Source organism: Dermochelys coriacea, chromosome 6 (genome assembly GCF_009764565.3).
Source record: "Dermochelys coriacea isolate rDerCor1 chromosome 6, rDerCor1.pri.v4, whole genome shotgun sequence".
Classification (NCBI taxonomy): Eukaryota; Metazoa; Chordata; order Testudines; family Dermochelyidae; genus Dermochelys; species Dermochelys coriacea.
Window position 1 is genome coordinate 57,695,999 of NC_050073.1, and position 16,899 is coordinate 57,712,897.

General features: G+C 43.2%; 1 protein-coding gene across 23 annotated transcripts in view; it reads left to right on the forward strand.

Moving 5' to 3' along the window:
- Nucleotides 1-16,899, forward strand: part of GPHN (gephyrin) — a 544,780-nt gene that overhangs the window by 290,017 nt on the left and 237,864 nt on the right. For 8 of the 23 annotated variants that reach the window (XM_038404443.2, XM_043517382.1, XM_043517393.1 and 5 more), the window contains one exon: nucleotides 7,025-7,063. The exons of the other annotated variants lie outside the window; for them this stretch is intronic. In XM_038404443.2, coding sequence (XP_038260371.1) covers nucleotides 7,025-7,063 — 39 coding nt within the window. The remainder of the gene's footprint in view (nucleotides 1-7,024; nucleotides 7,064-16,899) is intronic. 23 annotated transcript variants of the gene reach the window in all.

Below are 16,899 nucleotides of genomic sequence, written 5' to 3' on the forward strand. Positions count from 1 at the left end.
AACATTTGTGTCTATGTATCTCAGGAGAACTCTTTTTCCTGCTTAGATGGAAAAGTTTCCTTTGCTTGCTTTCTTTTTCTCAATGCTGTCCCAGAGTGGTATTTTCTTCTTTCACTCATGACTGCTGTTCTGTGCCAGCTATAGTGGCTCTCAACACTCAGTTGAAGGGGACAGACAGATAAGCAGGCTGGTAGCAAGGCCTGACTGAGGGAAGATATCAGTGTCTTAAGGGCCTAATTGGCTCCTACTACTTCAGTTGACTGTTCTCCTCAAGTGGGTTCAGGGAAGCAGCAGGAAACAGGAAGCTATCTGAGAAGCTGGTGTTAATGAGTCCAGGCTCCTGGGGATGCTAGAGAGGTACATAAGAGGCTCCTCTCCTCCTCCTCTCTCTCCCTGCAGCTCCTGCTGCTTTCTGTTATTCCCTCTCACCTTTTCTCCTGCTTGCCCGTTATGTCTATTGTGCCCTCCTTCCTCCAGGACAGCACTCCACCATCTCTGTGCATCTAGATCAGAGAGAATACATATGCACCACCAGCAGACACAATTTTCTACACTGTGGGTCTTAGTGGCACCACCCCTCCTTTTATCAAAAAAGGAAGGACTAGGATGTAGAGGAGTTGACAATAGATTAGGGGCTTGGGTCCTGTTACTCCAGATGGTAGAACTCCAGGAGACTCTATTCTCTATTATTCTTTTATAACAAAATGTAGTGATTCTTCGTATTGGAATGTTGGTCCTTCAGAGAGCAATAACAGCTACAATGGACAGCACTAGAGGTGTTATACCTAGTATGTTATATCTGCTATATTGTGCTGCCTCAACATGGTATATTAGTCATTAGCTAGGACATTGTAAACAGTAATGTATGAAATTAAAAGAAAATGTAGACTGCATATCAGGAAACTTTTTCTATTTCCTGTGAATAGTCTCCCATGGGAAATGTTAGAAACCTCTTTATTTTGCTCTTTTACAACTGGATTAGAGAAAGCACTGAAAACTATGTTACAGAGAACAATCTACTGGCAAGGAGAACGGACAAGAGTTTCTATTATTGTGAGTAACAGTATTTGTTACTCTGTGTATTAAAGTACAATCTATCCTACAATCTGTTTACTCCCCACTTACTATTCTCTTATTTTAGTACCAAGTACAAAACATGCAAAGTAATCCATCTATTTCATTTTTATATATATAGACTTTAAAAGCTCTTTGATAGATTCTTACTGTTAAATGGAGGAGGGGAAGAACAAGATGTTTACCACAAAGACCATATTGCTGGACTTTTAATCTTGAACAGGTCTGTTGGATCTTTGTTCTAAACGTCATTGTGGATAGTTCAATCAAAACATCTGCTCATTGCACAGCAGTGGCCAAAGAAGTGAATAAGAAATTACATTGTGTTATGAAAAACATAGAGAATAATACTAAAAATCTGCTAAGTAATTAAATGTCACCCTTGTACTGTGTTCTGTTCTTGTCACACCTTCTCGAAAAGGATATAACGGAAATAGAAACAGTCTAGAGAAAGGAAGCAAAAAAGAGCAGAGACATAGAAGACTTCCATATGAGGGAAGATTAAAAAGATAAGGACTAGGAGGCAAAAGTTTACTTGAAAGGTATACAAAATTCAGAAGTGAAACATTTTGAACCAAACCAGTTAACAAAATGTCTTCTCGGTTGCGCATTTTGTTGTTATTTTGGGGCTTGGGGATAATTCCAGCAACAGACTATTGTTTTCTCATGTAATCCTTTCCTTTTCCCCATCAGAACTCTCTTCCCACCACAGTGAGGAGAGAGACTAGGCAGGGCAAAGACAGTAGTGTGCTTCTATTTGTGTTCAAGGAAATATTAGCATCTCAGCTGTAGGTCATTAATCCCCCTGCCTTTATTAATCCCTATAAATATTATACTAAAAAAATTCATGTGTTAAAATGTTTTCTGCTAATTAGGCATCTGTGGTTGTGCTCACAGGGACTGTTCTTTTCTTCTCAAATTGTGAAACTCTTGTTGATAGTGGGCAAGAAAATAAATATTTTATAAAACCTTCACTAGATCATTTGTGCCCATTATCACATCCTGTGATCTGACTGATAACTTCCAGGCTTTTTCCATCAAAGCCTAACTCTGTCCCATATATTTAGGAATATGATTATCTAAGCATGATGTATATAATCCTAAATTACTCCTTTTATTATTATATTATCCACATTTCAAACCTCTTTCCATTTCTTACATTTCATTGTCTAACCCTGTTCAGTTGCTTCATATATGAAAGTTTGTTTATTGTTTCCTGAGAGTCAATTGATCTAGCTCATTCCCACTGAAGTCTTGGGTAGAATCTCCCCCTTAAAGAAAAGATGCTAGCCATTGTGTTTATGATGCAGTGCAACTAACTCTGGCCACGTCTATTCATGATATCACATGAGCTGCTGAAGCTGCCAGCAGGTATTCTGAGAATCATTTTTACTGTACAATATTAACAGCTACTCTGGTTCCATTGCTTACAGCAAACTATAATTGACTAGTTTGTGCCCCTTACTTATCCTATCATATTACTGGTTACTCTTGATTCTTTCTTAAGCTACATTTTCCTCTACCCTTTTCCAAACCCAAGTAACAGTGCTTGATATTGGGGAGTTGTTTTGGACAGGATAAGGAAGATATTCCACTTCTGTGGCCAGTAGACCCTGACCCATCAGCCCCAGCCTGTCACTGCCTTACCATGCTCACAAACCCTGCTGCACAGGGATGCTGGCTTTGTGACTTTTCTGAGTTTCCCAAATATTGGCTCAGCACCACACAATACAACTAGTGCATCTTTCTCCTGCTTCTGAGGTTCTCTGCAGTTTGGAGAAGAAATAAAGATTTGCCCCTTATTGCTTATATTACCTATTCAAAATGGGATGTAGGTATTTTTCAATCTTGCTGTATGAAATTGATGCATAGGTAGCTGACTACATGTAAAAAAGTACTTTGTGTTTTGTATTAGAAGCAGTTGAAATGGAATTTACAATGACCAGGATAAAACAATGGATATAATACTTGGCCGAAAGAGATACCATTGTAAAGTAGAAAGCCAGGGAAGCCATGACACTAGGGAGAGAGTGCTGACTCAATAAAAGGAGATGAAAGCTGGCAGTCAGGAGAAAAGACACTAATTCAGTTAGTGAGGATGAGATGCAAGTTGGAAGTCAAGCAAAGGCAACAATTATATTGCAAGAACTGAGGTTATGAGCCTTCAAGAAAGCACCAATTCTGTTTAGGGTCTGGTAATGGAGGTTAGGAGGCTTGGAGAAATCCTGGACTATAGGACGATGGGATGTGGAGGACAGAGATTGGGAACCAGGGAGAGGGCTTTACTCCATTGTTGTGAAGGAGTTTGGAAACTGTGGAGGGTGTGGATCCCATTGGTGAGTGCAAGTTTGGCAGCTGGAAATAGAGTCCTGATCCCAACAGAGGTTGAGAAAGAAGGAGAGTGCTTATTCTGTCAATTGGATTGAAGTTGAACGAGAGGACTTTGGTTCCATTAGTGGGGTGGAGATTGAGAGAAGAAGATGCTGATTTGGCTGATAGAAAGAAGGATAGAAGAAATAATGCAGAGTGACAAGACAACTTCAAGGAGGAGGATGGAATTCCAATTACTGGCATCTGTTGTGGTCTTTTCAGAGTCTTTTTGTTCATTCTTTTGAATGTACTGCCTCTGACATGACTCCAAGAAAATTGGGGCACAACAATGTCCAAATAGGGACTCTGGAAACAGAGGTGGGTGAATTTTATAAGTTCTTCTTCGAGTGCTTGCTCATGTCCATTCCACATTAGGGTGTTTGCTCGCCCCAGGCACTGGTTCCAGAAGTTTTTCCTTCAGCAGTATCTGTAGGGGTGCAGCTCTGGCGTCGTCTCCTCCACAGCAAAGTGGTGAGAATCCTGATGGACCATATGGCCTCGATGTTCTACATCAACAGGCAAGGAGGAGCGTGCTCATCAGCTCTCTGCCAAGAGGCTCTCCATCTCCGGGACTTCTGCATCTGGAAGCTGGTCACCTCCCTGGCATCAGGAATGCCCTAGTAGCTCACCTCAGCAGGGACTTCTCCTCTTATCATGAGTGGTTGCTCCACCCGGAAGTAGCTGTGTTAGTCTGTATCAGCAAAAACAAAGAGGAGTACTTTTAGCCCACGAAAGCTTATGCCCAAATAAATTTGTTAGTCTCTAAGGTGCCACAAGTACTCCTCGTTCTTTTTACAAGTAGATCTATTTGCCACCAGGTGAAACAGAAAGTGCCATCGGTTTTGCTCCTGGCTGGGCCTGAACAAGGGCTCCCTCTCCAAAGCCTTCTTCCTGTCGTGGGTTGAGGGTCTGATGTACATGTTCGCTCTGATCCCTCTGGTCAGCCGGCTCCTAGTAAAGATCAAGAGGGACAAGGCACAGGTTATCGTTATCACCCCTGTGTGGCCTCGCCAACACTGGTTCGGCATGCTCATAAACATGGCGGTAGCCCCTCCCTGGCCCCTGCCCTACCATCCGGACCTGCTGTCACAGGGTATAGGTTGGCTCCTATACCCCAGCCTCAAGTCTCTACACCTCTCGGCGTGGATGCTCTGTAGTTGAACCTGGAGGAACATACCTGCTCGGAGGAGGTCCAGCAGGTCCTCTTCGGAAGTAGGTAGCCATCCATGAGACTAACTTACCTGGCCAAGAGGACGAGGTTTTCCCACTGGGCGTCAGCATTTCTCCCTCACGTTCTACAGTGCAGTCCATCTTGGGCTACTTACTGCAGCTCAGAACCTAGGGTCTGGTACATTCTTCCATCAGAGTGTACCGTGCGGCCATCTCCGTGTTCCACCAGCCGATCCAAGGTCACACAGTCTTGTCTCATGCCATGACTGTCAGGTTCCTGAGGGGCCTCAAGAGGCTTTACCACAGAAACAGGCCCCTGTCCTACAGCGGGACCTTAACCTGGTCCTCTCCAGGCTTATTGGCCCGCCTTTTGAGCCGCTGGGCCCCTGCTTCCTTTCCTACTTGTCCTGGAAGGTTGCTTTCCGGGAGGCAGTGATGTTGGTGAGACAAGTCAGAGATTAAGATCTCGACCTTGAAACCGCCTTACACAGTGTTTTGTAAGGACAAGGTCCAGCTGCGGCCCCACCCAGCCTTCCTGCCGAAGGTGATACCTTCCTTCCATATGAGCCAAGACGTATTCCTGCCGGTATTTGTCCCAAGCCACACACGACTGTCAAGGAGAGGCATCTGCACGCGCTGGATGGCTGGAGGGCCTTGGCTTTTTACTTGGAGTGTACCAAGCCTTTCCATAAATCAACCCAGCTCTTCATCACTATGGCAGATAGGATGAAGGGCTTTCCAGTTTCTTCACAGAGGATTTCCAACTGGATCACCTCTTGCATAAAGACCTGATATGTGCTAGCAAAGTCCCACCGCCGCCGATCAGAGGGCCCATTCAACTAGAGCACAGGTGTCTTCGGCGGCCTTTCTGGCGCACATCCCAATCCAGGACATCTGTAGAGCCGCGATGTGGTCCTCAGTCCATGCGTTCACATCTCAGTCCACGTGTTCACGTCTCAGTATGCCATCACTCCGCAAGCCAGAGAGAATGCTGGGTTTGGCAGAGCTGTATTACAATCTTCACAGTTGTGAACTCCAACCCGCCTTCACGGGAACTGCTGGGAGTCACCTAATGTGGAATGGACGTGAGCAAACACTCTAAGAAGAAAAGACAGTTACCTTTTTCGAAACTGGTGTTCCTTGAGATGTATTGCTCATGTCCATTCCACGATCTGTCCTCTTCCCCACTGTTGGAGTTTCTGGCAAGAAGGAACTGAGAGTGGGGGGAGCCAGCAGTGCCCCTTATACCACGCCATACGGGTGTCACTCCAGGGAGCACCAGAGTGACTCCATTAAGGATACTGCTGAGGGGAAAACTTCCAGCACCAGTGCATGCGGCGAGCACACACACCTAACGTGGAATGAACATGAGCAACACATCTCGAAGAACACCAGTTACGGAAAAGGTAACTGTCTATTTTGGAGGTTTGGATAAATATATGAAAGTTTGAATACTACTTTGAACCTTCCAGCCTATAGTGAGAATTTTCCTATGTCCCCTCAGGTATAGCCTCTCCCTCACCCCAAATTGCCTGCTCATCCTTATCTTAAGGGGATGTAATTTGGAGGGCTGAGGAGAGAGATGTCGGTGTCCTGCTGAATTGTAGATCAGTCTGTGGTCCCCTTCATCCCTCCCTAGGCAGGTCCTCATAATTCGCAGTCAAATCCCCACACCAATCCAGCAAGCGGCTACAGCAACTAGATGAAAAGATGCAGTTGTATTTCCACTGGGTCTGGTTGCTTCTGTGACTTTCTTAGCACTTACGTCTCAGATTTTAAAGTGTGTTTTTGAAACCAAACAGCTGGTGAAATACCTGAAACATACTTTGAGATGCAAATATAAGGGATGCCCGAGAGAGCCCCTGAGTTGCAAGAGAATAGCCTCATCAAGGTAAAGTGAAGGCGTTGCTGAATCTCCCCAAACACAGCAGCTGCTTTTGGAGAAGAAAAGGGCCATTCCCACAAAGACTGATGCTTCCTAGGATGGGAAGTGATTATCTGGACAACTTCAAATACCAGCCTATGCTAGAGGTGAGTTGGGGTTAATGAACCTTTTTAATGTATCCCATAAAATGACCTACATCAGCTTGTGCACTGGTGTCTGTCCTCACTAGCTGTCTTGCAATGGATATGGGAGTGAGCTCTTGATGCTGTCTCCGATCTCCACTTGCACGGCCTGCACTAGAGGTAAGTGTGGTTCTTGGAAGTAGAGGTGGGATATCATGAGATGAAAGTGGTGTGGACTTCTTAAACCTTTCTCAGACCTCAATAAAGGCTTGGTTCCAGAGAGAGGCAGAGATTCAGACCAGTTCTTATTTTGCCCAAAACAATTCACCAAGCCCTAAATTGACCTGCTTTTTCTCAGACGGGGAGTCAGAAATCCCTTTTCTCTTCTGTTTTTCTGCTGCAGAAATTCCCAACATTCCCATTTTGTGGGCTCCAGAGAGGGGTAAGCAACATCTTCAATTCCAGCCAATCATTTCCAAACTAATTCTTTGCTGTTTTTTTGTTTTTTGTTTTAATCATCAGAAACAGCTTTCAGGCTCATTTTTCCCATTTGTTTGATTTTCTTTTGGATTCACATAGTTCTGTTAATAGGAGGGTCCTGTGGCCTCCCCAGGCACTAGGGCTCAGATTCATCTGCTGTTTCCATTTATGTACTGTTCTCTATTGGATTTTCATGGTTTACTATGTTAATCTAATGGTGTTATTAGAGAGTGTTTTTTCTCACACTATCCTTCAGTACCTGAAAAGCATTGTCATCCTGCTGCCAACCTATTATCAGGCTTTCATTTTATCCATGCCGAAAGTTGTATTCGATTATTAATGGACATTGCCCTCTTGCTACCCCAGGGATTGCCTGGCATTCATTGCTCTCTTTATGCTATGTCTACCTACTGGCAGCTCAGCATTGCCCCCCGAGGCCCTGGCCTTTTGCTTGATTGTATGGCTTTCCCCTCTTGACCACCTGATTGCCTGACATTGACTATATTTTGCCCTATCCATCTGTTGAGTGGCTTGCATTGATTTCTTACTGCTCTTTACATCAGATTGCACGTGGGCATTGACTTCCTGCTGTCCTGCCTCCTTTCTTGAGTGCTTGATATTGCCCTCCTTCTGTTGTGTGCAGCTGTTGACTTCCTGGAATTGCTGTCCTGCTGCTTTGTGCATCTGCTGATTGCTTGATACTGCTTTATTGACTTGCTGAGTGTCTAGCATTTCCCTTCTCCTTTTCCACCTGCTTTCTTTGCTGCCCTTTGAGTCTGATTATACACTGGTATTGTCCTTTTGCTGCGCTGTCCAGTTGCTTATTTTCTTGGCATTTCTTTCCTGCGTCCTGCCTACCTGCTTAGATTTCACTTCCAAATTAGCTCAATTTGAAAAAAAATCATAGGAAATGTGGAACAGGAAAAGACTATTATCTGGCTCCAATGAGCCCTGCTTCAACCCAATATTCGAGCACTTAAATATTGATCTCTGTATCTTCATCATGCTTTGTAATAGGATTACTCAATCCCTTCTCCTCTTAGAAAAGATTGAGAGATGCAGTAATCTCATTTAAACTCTTTGCTGCAATCTCATCTGAATTTATTCTGTAGGTATATTACAGTTTGCAGGACATAGCATTTATACAATGCTATTCAGTCTAAAATCACTTTACCAACATTATCTTCAGAAATCCTTGCAGTACCACTGTAAGGTAGGTAATTAACTATTAGCCACATATTCCTGAGGCTCAGAGACATTAAGGGCGGAATGCTCAGCTGTGCCCTGTAGGAACTTGGCACAGTTTTTGGATTCCAAGGGTAGAAGGGATCCTTGTGATAATCTAGTCTGATTTCCTGCAAAACACAGGCTCTAGAACTTCCCTCACAATAATTCCCACACTATATCTTTTAGAAAAAAACCCATCCAATCTTGATTTTAAAATTGCCAAAAACGGAGAATCCACCAAGACCCTTGGTAAATTGTTCCAGTGGTTAGTTACCCTCACTGTTAAAAATTTACACTTAATTTCCAATCTGAATTTGTTTAGTTTCAGCTTCCAACCATTGGATCATGTCATACCTAGATTGAAGAGCCTATTATCAAAGGTACCTTCTTGTCCCCCAGGCAGGTACCTATAAACTGTAATCAAGTCACCCCAAGCCCTCTCTTTGTTAAGTTAAATAGATTGAGCTCCTTGACTCCATCATTATAAGGCATGTTTTTTAATCCTTTAATCAGTCTCGTAGCTCATCTCTGACCTTTCTCCAGTTTATCAAAATTCTTCTTGAATGATGGATACCAGAATGCAGTCACACTAATACCAAACGCAAAGGTAAAAAACTTCTCTACTCCTACTTGAGATTCCCCAGTTTATCCAAGGATTGCATTAGCCCTTTTGGCCACTGTGTCACATTGGGAGCTCATGTCCAGTCAGTGCTTCCCAGGATAGAGGTCCCCATCCTGTAAGTATGGCCTATATTTTTTGTTTCTAGATGTATACATTTACATTTAGCCATATTAAAACACATATTGTTTGCTTGCACCCAATTTAGCAAGCAATCTAGATCACCTAGTATCAATGACCTGTCCTCTTAATTATTTATTACTTTCCCAGTTTTTGTGTCATCTGCAAATTTTATCTGTGATGATTTTAAGTTTTCTTCCAGGTAATTCGTAAAAATGTTATATAGTGTGGGGCCAAGAACTATTCCATGTGGGACCCCCTAGAAAGACCCCCACTCAATGATTCTCCATTTATAGTTGAGGAAAGATGCTAAAAAAGATTCTTTTACAGCTCCCTGATTCTGAGGTTGATGCTCTAAACAACACTGGCTTGCAACTGGCCCAAAGATTCCTTTGTAGCTGAGGGAAATTGCCAGAGTGCAGCATATTCCAGACATACACCCTCTCACTCAGGCGTGCCCCTAACACATCCTCAATGCTGAGAGAATCTTCAGCTGTCCACTTATGGCAGCTTTTTGGCCTATTTGTATGGAGCAGGGGCCAGCATCTGACCCTGTGTGATTTGCTCAATGAGACAAGTCATTGTCAGAGCCTAAAATAGAAATAAGGGTTTCCTGCTTTCTTCTCCTGGACTCAAACTACTAGCCCACACCTCTCCTAAGACATGCTGGAGATCTCAGTTACTCCTAATTTTCTTGGTTTTGGATCATGCTTTTAAACCCATTACCATAATGAACTTTCTGTCTCTATAGACTCCTTTCATCTCTGTCATAATTTCATAGAAAAGAATTATGTTACATTAAAGTCTTCCTTTTTACAATTAAAACAAACTGATCTCTCAACTTTTCCTGATAACTTAGATTCTTCAGATTTGATGTTACCTGTGTTGACGTGCTATTCTGAAGGGTGCCTAATTATTATAGAAAAGGTCTAACAATTGCTTTATAATGTAAGAGAATAACATTCCTCAAGGCAACAATCTATTTCCTCTGGGATAGAGCCCAACACAGTATGGGATCAAGCAAACAGTTTTTATAATAACAGATTTTTCAAGACATTCACTTCCCCGTTGTAGGATAGTTCCCAACATTACAAACAATAGTTCAGATAATATCAAACCAGGACTTTCCCTGTGAGTTTTCTGGTTTTCACTTTAACCCTGAGAAAACTGAGAATTCTTGTATTTTTTGTTCTACACTGAGAAACTGACCATTACTATTACTTCCACTCCGACACAATAATCTTGCTCCTCCTGTCCTCTCTGTCCTTCCACCTGCTCTCCCTTCTCAGAACACAAGAGTCCTTCCACCTCTTTTATCAAGTACCCAAACATACTCGACAAGCTCACAATTGTAGAAGGCTGATGTCATCTCATTCCCCAACAACCTTGCATTGCTGGAGGTCCTAGCAAGAGGGCTGTCTGATCTCAATGCCAGTTTCATTCCAGTTCTTCCCCAACTCCCAGCCTCAGCTCTCAATATGACATTTCTCCCTTTGCTGGTTCCCAGCCTGGTGATTGGGAACGGGTATCAAAAGGAGACATTACATTAGGAGGATGGAGGAATGGTTTCCTCCAACAAAGTAGAGGGACTGTTGGATGCATCTAGAACTCATTTCCTACCCGATACACCAGAAATCTCTCCATTATCCCTTCGAAAATAGCTGTCTCTCAAATGTTGTTCATATTTTCTAAGTTTTAAACCAATAGAATGCCACCAAAGCAACTGACTGAGAGGCCACAGAATTTGCTACTTTTTTCAGTGTTAAGAGCTTTATATGTTTTTTCAATTTAAAATTTTAATTGGCAAGAAAACCAGGTCAAAACTGCCCAGGCAGCTTCTCAACAAGCTATCAAACCAAGTCAGTCTTACAGGTGTGATGTTTAAATTAACAAAAATTCTAACCAATTTATTTTAAAAGATTTCTGTGTTCATTTCAGAAAGATATTTATCAAGTCATTTTCACATCTGAGTTATAATTTGTTTAAAGAACCTAGAAAAATGGAAAGCACTAAAGCAGAAATCCTATTTATCAAGTCCTATCATCATCTTTGCTCTTTGGCATTTTGCCCTTCTGATAAAGTGACCCCTATATGTGTTAGCTTCTTTAGTACAGCTGTACACTTTGCAACAAGAAGGGTCTTAAAATTAATTTTTGAGATGCTCAGCTCACTCTCTTTCAAACTTATAAACTTTCCCTGTCTGGCACTTCTGTGATTCCTAATTCAGTCAACTTTTTTCCCTGTTTTATTTCCTGTTAATGAACACTTTGCCTTCCCCACTTATTTCTGAAATGTAATCTTGTCAAATGATTTTTTAATATCTAATGTACATCATCCACTGAAATGTCCTTTGCATGCCTGAGTACTTCTGACTATCAGTCGTCCAGCAAGGTTTTTTCCATGTGTTCTCGTACTACATCCTCAGAGAGTTTCCATACAGTAAAAGATTTTAAACGTTTTGGATTGGTAGCTTTCTTCTTTGTCTCTTACTTCCATCATTTTAAATAAAGGGCCCCTTGTTATTTTGCAGTACTCCACAATCTTTCCCAAAGCTAGCAAAAATTTTATATTACATTGAAGCTTTTCTGGTTGCTGTGGTCACTTCCTGTAATCTCCTGTGCTTTGTTTATTTTAAGGGAATCATAGTTATCTAGGCATTTATGCTGCACTCATCATTGTAATATCTGAACACCTGGCTTCTTTAACGGTCATTCCAGCAAACTGATTCCAGACAATGCAGACCAGCACGCTGTTTCTCTCTAAATAAAGTAACTATTTGTCACTTGTGTTGCCTCCTGAACCTGAAATGAAAGCATAACGCTCTCCTGATCCCCTTGATGGAAATTCACTGTTTTCAATCTCAGTAGAAGCTCTCCTTTTTTAAAGAGAAGTCACTGTATACTCTGCAAACTGACTCTGTAAAAGTTGCATTGTGGAATTCCATGTCTCAATGGCTTCCAGATCAAATTTGAGAGATGTTTTTTTCCTAAATGCTGGTGCCTCAGTCTCCACCTAAAATGTTAACTATAACTCATGTATTATCACCCGTAATAATTTTTTTCCGTTAGAATTTATTTAACAATTCTGTTGCTGATCTACCAGGCAGAATAGACTCTAGTTCTCTCTCTATCACCTCTGTTGACTCTATGGGACTAAAAGGAATACAAATCTATTTTTGTCTGAAAAAATGAGCAAATAAATCTTAATACAGACAGCGGACAGATCTGTTGAGTAAGAAGGTGCCATATTTACATGACTACTTTTCTGATCATCATCACATTTTATCACCAACTGTTTCTTTTACTTTTTAGCTATTACATATACTGTACATTAGGATTTAAAAAAATCAAAAACCTTACACACTCTGTCTCCCTTTCATAAAAAATGTCTCTTCTTTGAGTGTAGATTGAAAAAAATTTCACTTACTGTTCTAATTTGTAAATGTGATGGAAGTATAATCATAGTACAGTCTTGAGTTGACTCCCTGCCCCTGAAATAAAACCTGTGGCTTCAGATAGGTGAGATGCCTCAGGTAATTAAAACAACAGATTTAGAGAAGTCAGAAATGAAGAAGACCAAATAGTCATTTAGTCTAACCTCCGGTGGCCAATATAGGATTGTTCTTTACATAACATTTTTCAGTTGTTTTGTCCAGTCAAATTTTAAATTTTCAGTTTGATGGGGCTTCTACCATTTTTCTTGAAAAACTGAAAACAGCCTAATAGATTTCATGGCCAGGAATATTTATCTGATATTCTACCTGAATTTTTGCTTAATTTAATCTTTTTACTGCTAGTTATAGTGCTTTATAGCCACCTTAAATAATCTTCTCCATACTTGTTTTATATACTCTTCAAATATTTGTAAAAATTGTTATGTTTTCCTTTAATGGTTGCTTAGATGAATTCTCAGTTACAGACCCCTTTGCAGTCCCTCTCAAGTGCATACCTCTGGTGACAGGTTTTGCTACCTTTTGCCATTCTGGGTGGAACCACACAGTCCTACCATTCTTCCTCTGAGTCTCTGGGCTGCAGCCCCTCTGTTTACTATCCATGAAAAAACAACAGGCCCATGTATTTGGCACCTCCAAGACCTTTTCTGTGGGAACATGTGACCAGCAGCTGAATAGAGTGACTCAAAACAGCTTCTTCAAAATAAAGTATTATTTATTCACCCAAAGGTACAAAGCACTCAGAGAAGAGGTTTGAAATGACAAAAGGCCTATCCACCAGGGTCTTTTTCTCACAAATTTTTTTAAGTTCTGCTCAGCCCAAACACCCCTGATTGCTCTGCTCAGTGTTTTGATCTCTGCTGCCCTGCAGGCATGCATCCCTCCCCTTTCAAAGCTCCAGGAAGTATCTATGTGCTGCTCCCTTTGGGGAACAAATTAAGAGCAAATGATTGGGATGCTCCTGTTCTGCCCTGCACTAGGAACACAGCAGCGGGACAGACTGCTCTGCTGCTTAGCCGTTCCTTAGCATGGAGAGCTCACAGAGCTGCTCATGATGCTGCTCTGGGCAGCTGAGGGAGCTGTGGGAGAACTGGGAGAGAATCCCAAGATGCGCAGTTTTCAGAGTAGCAACATGTTAGTCTGTATTCGCAAAAAGAAAAGGAGGACTTGTGGCACCTTGGAGACTAACAAATTTATTTGAGCATAAGCTTTCGTGAGCTACAGCGGATGCATGTAGCTCACGAAAGCTTATGCTCAAATAAATTTGTTAGTCTCTAAGGTGCCACAAGTCCTCCTTTTCTTTTTGCCAAGATGCGCAGCAATCAGTTCTTCCTTCCCACAACACTACACTGTGGGATACCCACGATGCATTGCTCACCCTGTCGATGATGGTGTCCCCAATGTGGACATGATCCGTTGACAGAGGGAGCAAGTGTGAACACCCTTTGGCGATTTTTGTTTTGTCGACTTTTGGGTATTGACATACGTTTTGTCAACATAACTTGTTAGTGTAGACAAGCCCGAGGATATAAAAGGCATTGTAACTCCTCTTAGCCCTGGTCTACACTAAAAGTTTAGGTCGAATTTAGCAGCATTAGATCGATTTAACCGTGCACCTGTCCATACGACGAAACTATTTTTGTCGATTTAAAGGGCTCTTAAAATCGATTTCTGTACTCCTCCCCGACGAGGGGATTAGTGCTGAAATCGAGATTGCCTGGTTGAATTTGGGGTAGTGTGCATGCAATTCAATGGTATTGGCCTCTGGGAGCTATCCCAGAATGCTCCATTTTGACTGCTCTGGACAGCACTTGCAAGTCAGATGCACTAGCCAGGTACACAGGAAAAGTCCTGGGAACTTTTGAATTTCATTTTCTGTTTGGCCAGCATGGCGAGCTCATCAGCACAGGTGACCATGCAGTCCCAGAATCGCAAAAGAGCTCCAGCATGGACCAAATGGGAGGTACTGGATCTGATCACTGTATGGGGAGATGAATCCGTGCTATCGGAACTCAGTTCCAAAAGATGAAATGCCAAAATATTTGTAAAAATCTCCAAGGGCATGATGGACAGAGGCTACAACAGGGACCCGCAGCAGTGCCGCATGAAAATTAAGGGGCTCAGGCAAGCCTACCAGAAAACCAAAGAGGCAAACGGCCACTCTGGGTCAGAGCCCCATACATGCTGCTTCTATGATGAGTTGCATGCAGTTCTATGGGGGGGCCCGATTACTCCCCCACCCCTGTTCATGGACACCTCCAAGGGTGGAGTCTCATGCAACGGGCATGAGGATTTTGGGGACGAGGAGGAGGATAGTGCATAGCAGGCAAGAAGAGAAACCATTCTCCCCGACAGCCAGGAACTGTTTATTACCCTGGAGCCAATACCCTCCCAACCCTCCCAAGGCAGGCTCCCAGACCATGAAGCCGGAGAAGTGCCTCTGGTGAGTGTATCTTTGGAAATGTAATACATGCGTATTTAAACGCAAGCGTATTTAATGATTAATTTGCCCTGAAGACTTGAGATGCATTTGTGGCCGGTACAGCCCCTTCTTTTAAATGGCCAACCCAATGGGTGCTTGGTGTGGGAAAGGAGGGCGCTGCTGTTTGAAACCATTCTCACATGCTATGAAGGTTGAAGAAGCCAAAAGACTGTGGCTTACCATGACTGCCTGCAAGCCAAATTCTGCTGCGCTGCCCTGCATTTGTGATCTCTCATACCAAACCGGCAGGCCCTCAATATAAGAGGCAAAATGCAATCTTGTACCGAAAGTACGTGTGCTATGTAATGTTAACAGCTGGGTTCACCGTGAAAGAGTCTACCCATTGTTCTCTAAAATGTGTCTTTTTAAATACTACTCTCCCTTTTTTTCCTCCTGTAGCTGCAAATCTTTCAACACTCCCCCTATCATCTCCGCCCCAGAGGCTAGCACAGATAAGAAGGCGAAAAAAATGCACTCGCGATGAAATGTTCTCTGAGCTCATGCTGTCCTCCCACACTGAAAGAGCTCAGCAGAATGCATGGAGGCATACAATGTCAGAGTCCAGGAAAGCAGAAAATGAACGCGAGGACAGGAGGGACAAGTGAGATGAGAGGTGGCGGCAGTGTGATGAGAGGAGGCAGGATACAATGCTGAGGCTACTGGGGGATCAAACTGATATGCTCTGGCATCTGGTTGAGCTGCAGAAAAGGCAGCAGGAGCACAGACCTCCGCTGCAGCCCCTGTGTAGCCGCCTGCCCTCCTCCTCAAGTTCCATAGCCTCCTAACCCAGACGCCCAAGAACACAGTGGGGTGCTCCGGGCACCCAACCACTCCACCCCAGAGGACTGCCCAAGCAACAGAAGGCTGGCATTCAATAAGTTTTGAAGTGCAGTGTGGCCTTGTCCTTCCCTCATCCACCACCCCTTCCGGGCTACCTTGACAGTTATCCCCCTATTTGTGTGATGAATTAATAAAGAATGCATGATTTTGAAACAACAATGACTTAATTGCCTCTGCAAGCAATGATCGAAGTGGGGAGGGCGGCTGGCTTACAGGGAAGTAGAGTGAACCAAGGGGGGCGGGTTTGCATCAAGGAAAAACAAACAGAACTGTCACACTGTAGCCTGGCCAGTCTTGAAACTGGTTTTCAAAGCTTCTCTGATGCGCACCGCACCCTGCTGTGCTCTTCTAATCACCCTGGTGTCTGGCTGCGCATAATCAGCGGTCAAGCGATTTGCCTCAACCTCCCACCCCGCCATAAACATCTGCCCCTTACTCTCACAGATATTGTGGAGCACACAGCAAGCAGCAATAACAATGGGAATATTGTTTTCACTGAGGTCTAACAGAGTCAGTAAACTGTGCCAGCGCTCTTTTAAACGTCCAAATGCACATTCTACCACCATTCTGCACTTGCTCAGCCTATAGTTGAACAGCTTCTTACTGCTGTCCAGGGTGCCTGTATATGGCTTCATGAGCCATGGCATTAAGGAGTAGGCTGGGTCCCCAAGGATAACTATAGGCATTTCAACATCCCCAACAGTAATTTTCTGGTCTGGGAAGTAAGTCCCTTCCTGCAGCTGTTCAAACAGACCAGAGTTCCTGAAGATGCGAGCGTCATGGACCTTTCCCAGCCATCCCACATTGATGTCAGTGAAATGTCCCTTGTGATCCAGCAGTGCTTGCAGCACCACTGAAAAGTACTCCTTGCGGTTTATGTACTGGCTGCCAAGGTGGTCCGGTCCCAAGATAGGGATATGCGTTCCGTCTATCTCCCCACCACAGTTAGAGAATCCCATTGCAGCAAAGCTATCCACTATGACCTGTACATTTCCCAGAGCCACTACCCTTGATAGCAGCAGCTCAGTGATTGCGTTGACTACTTGGATCACAGCAGCC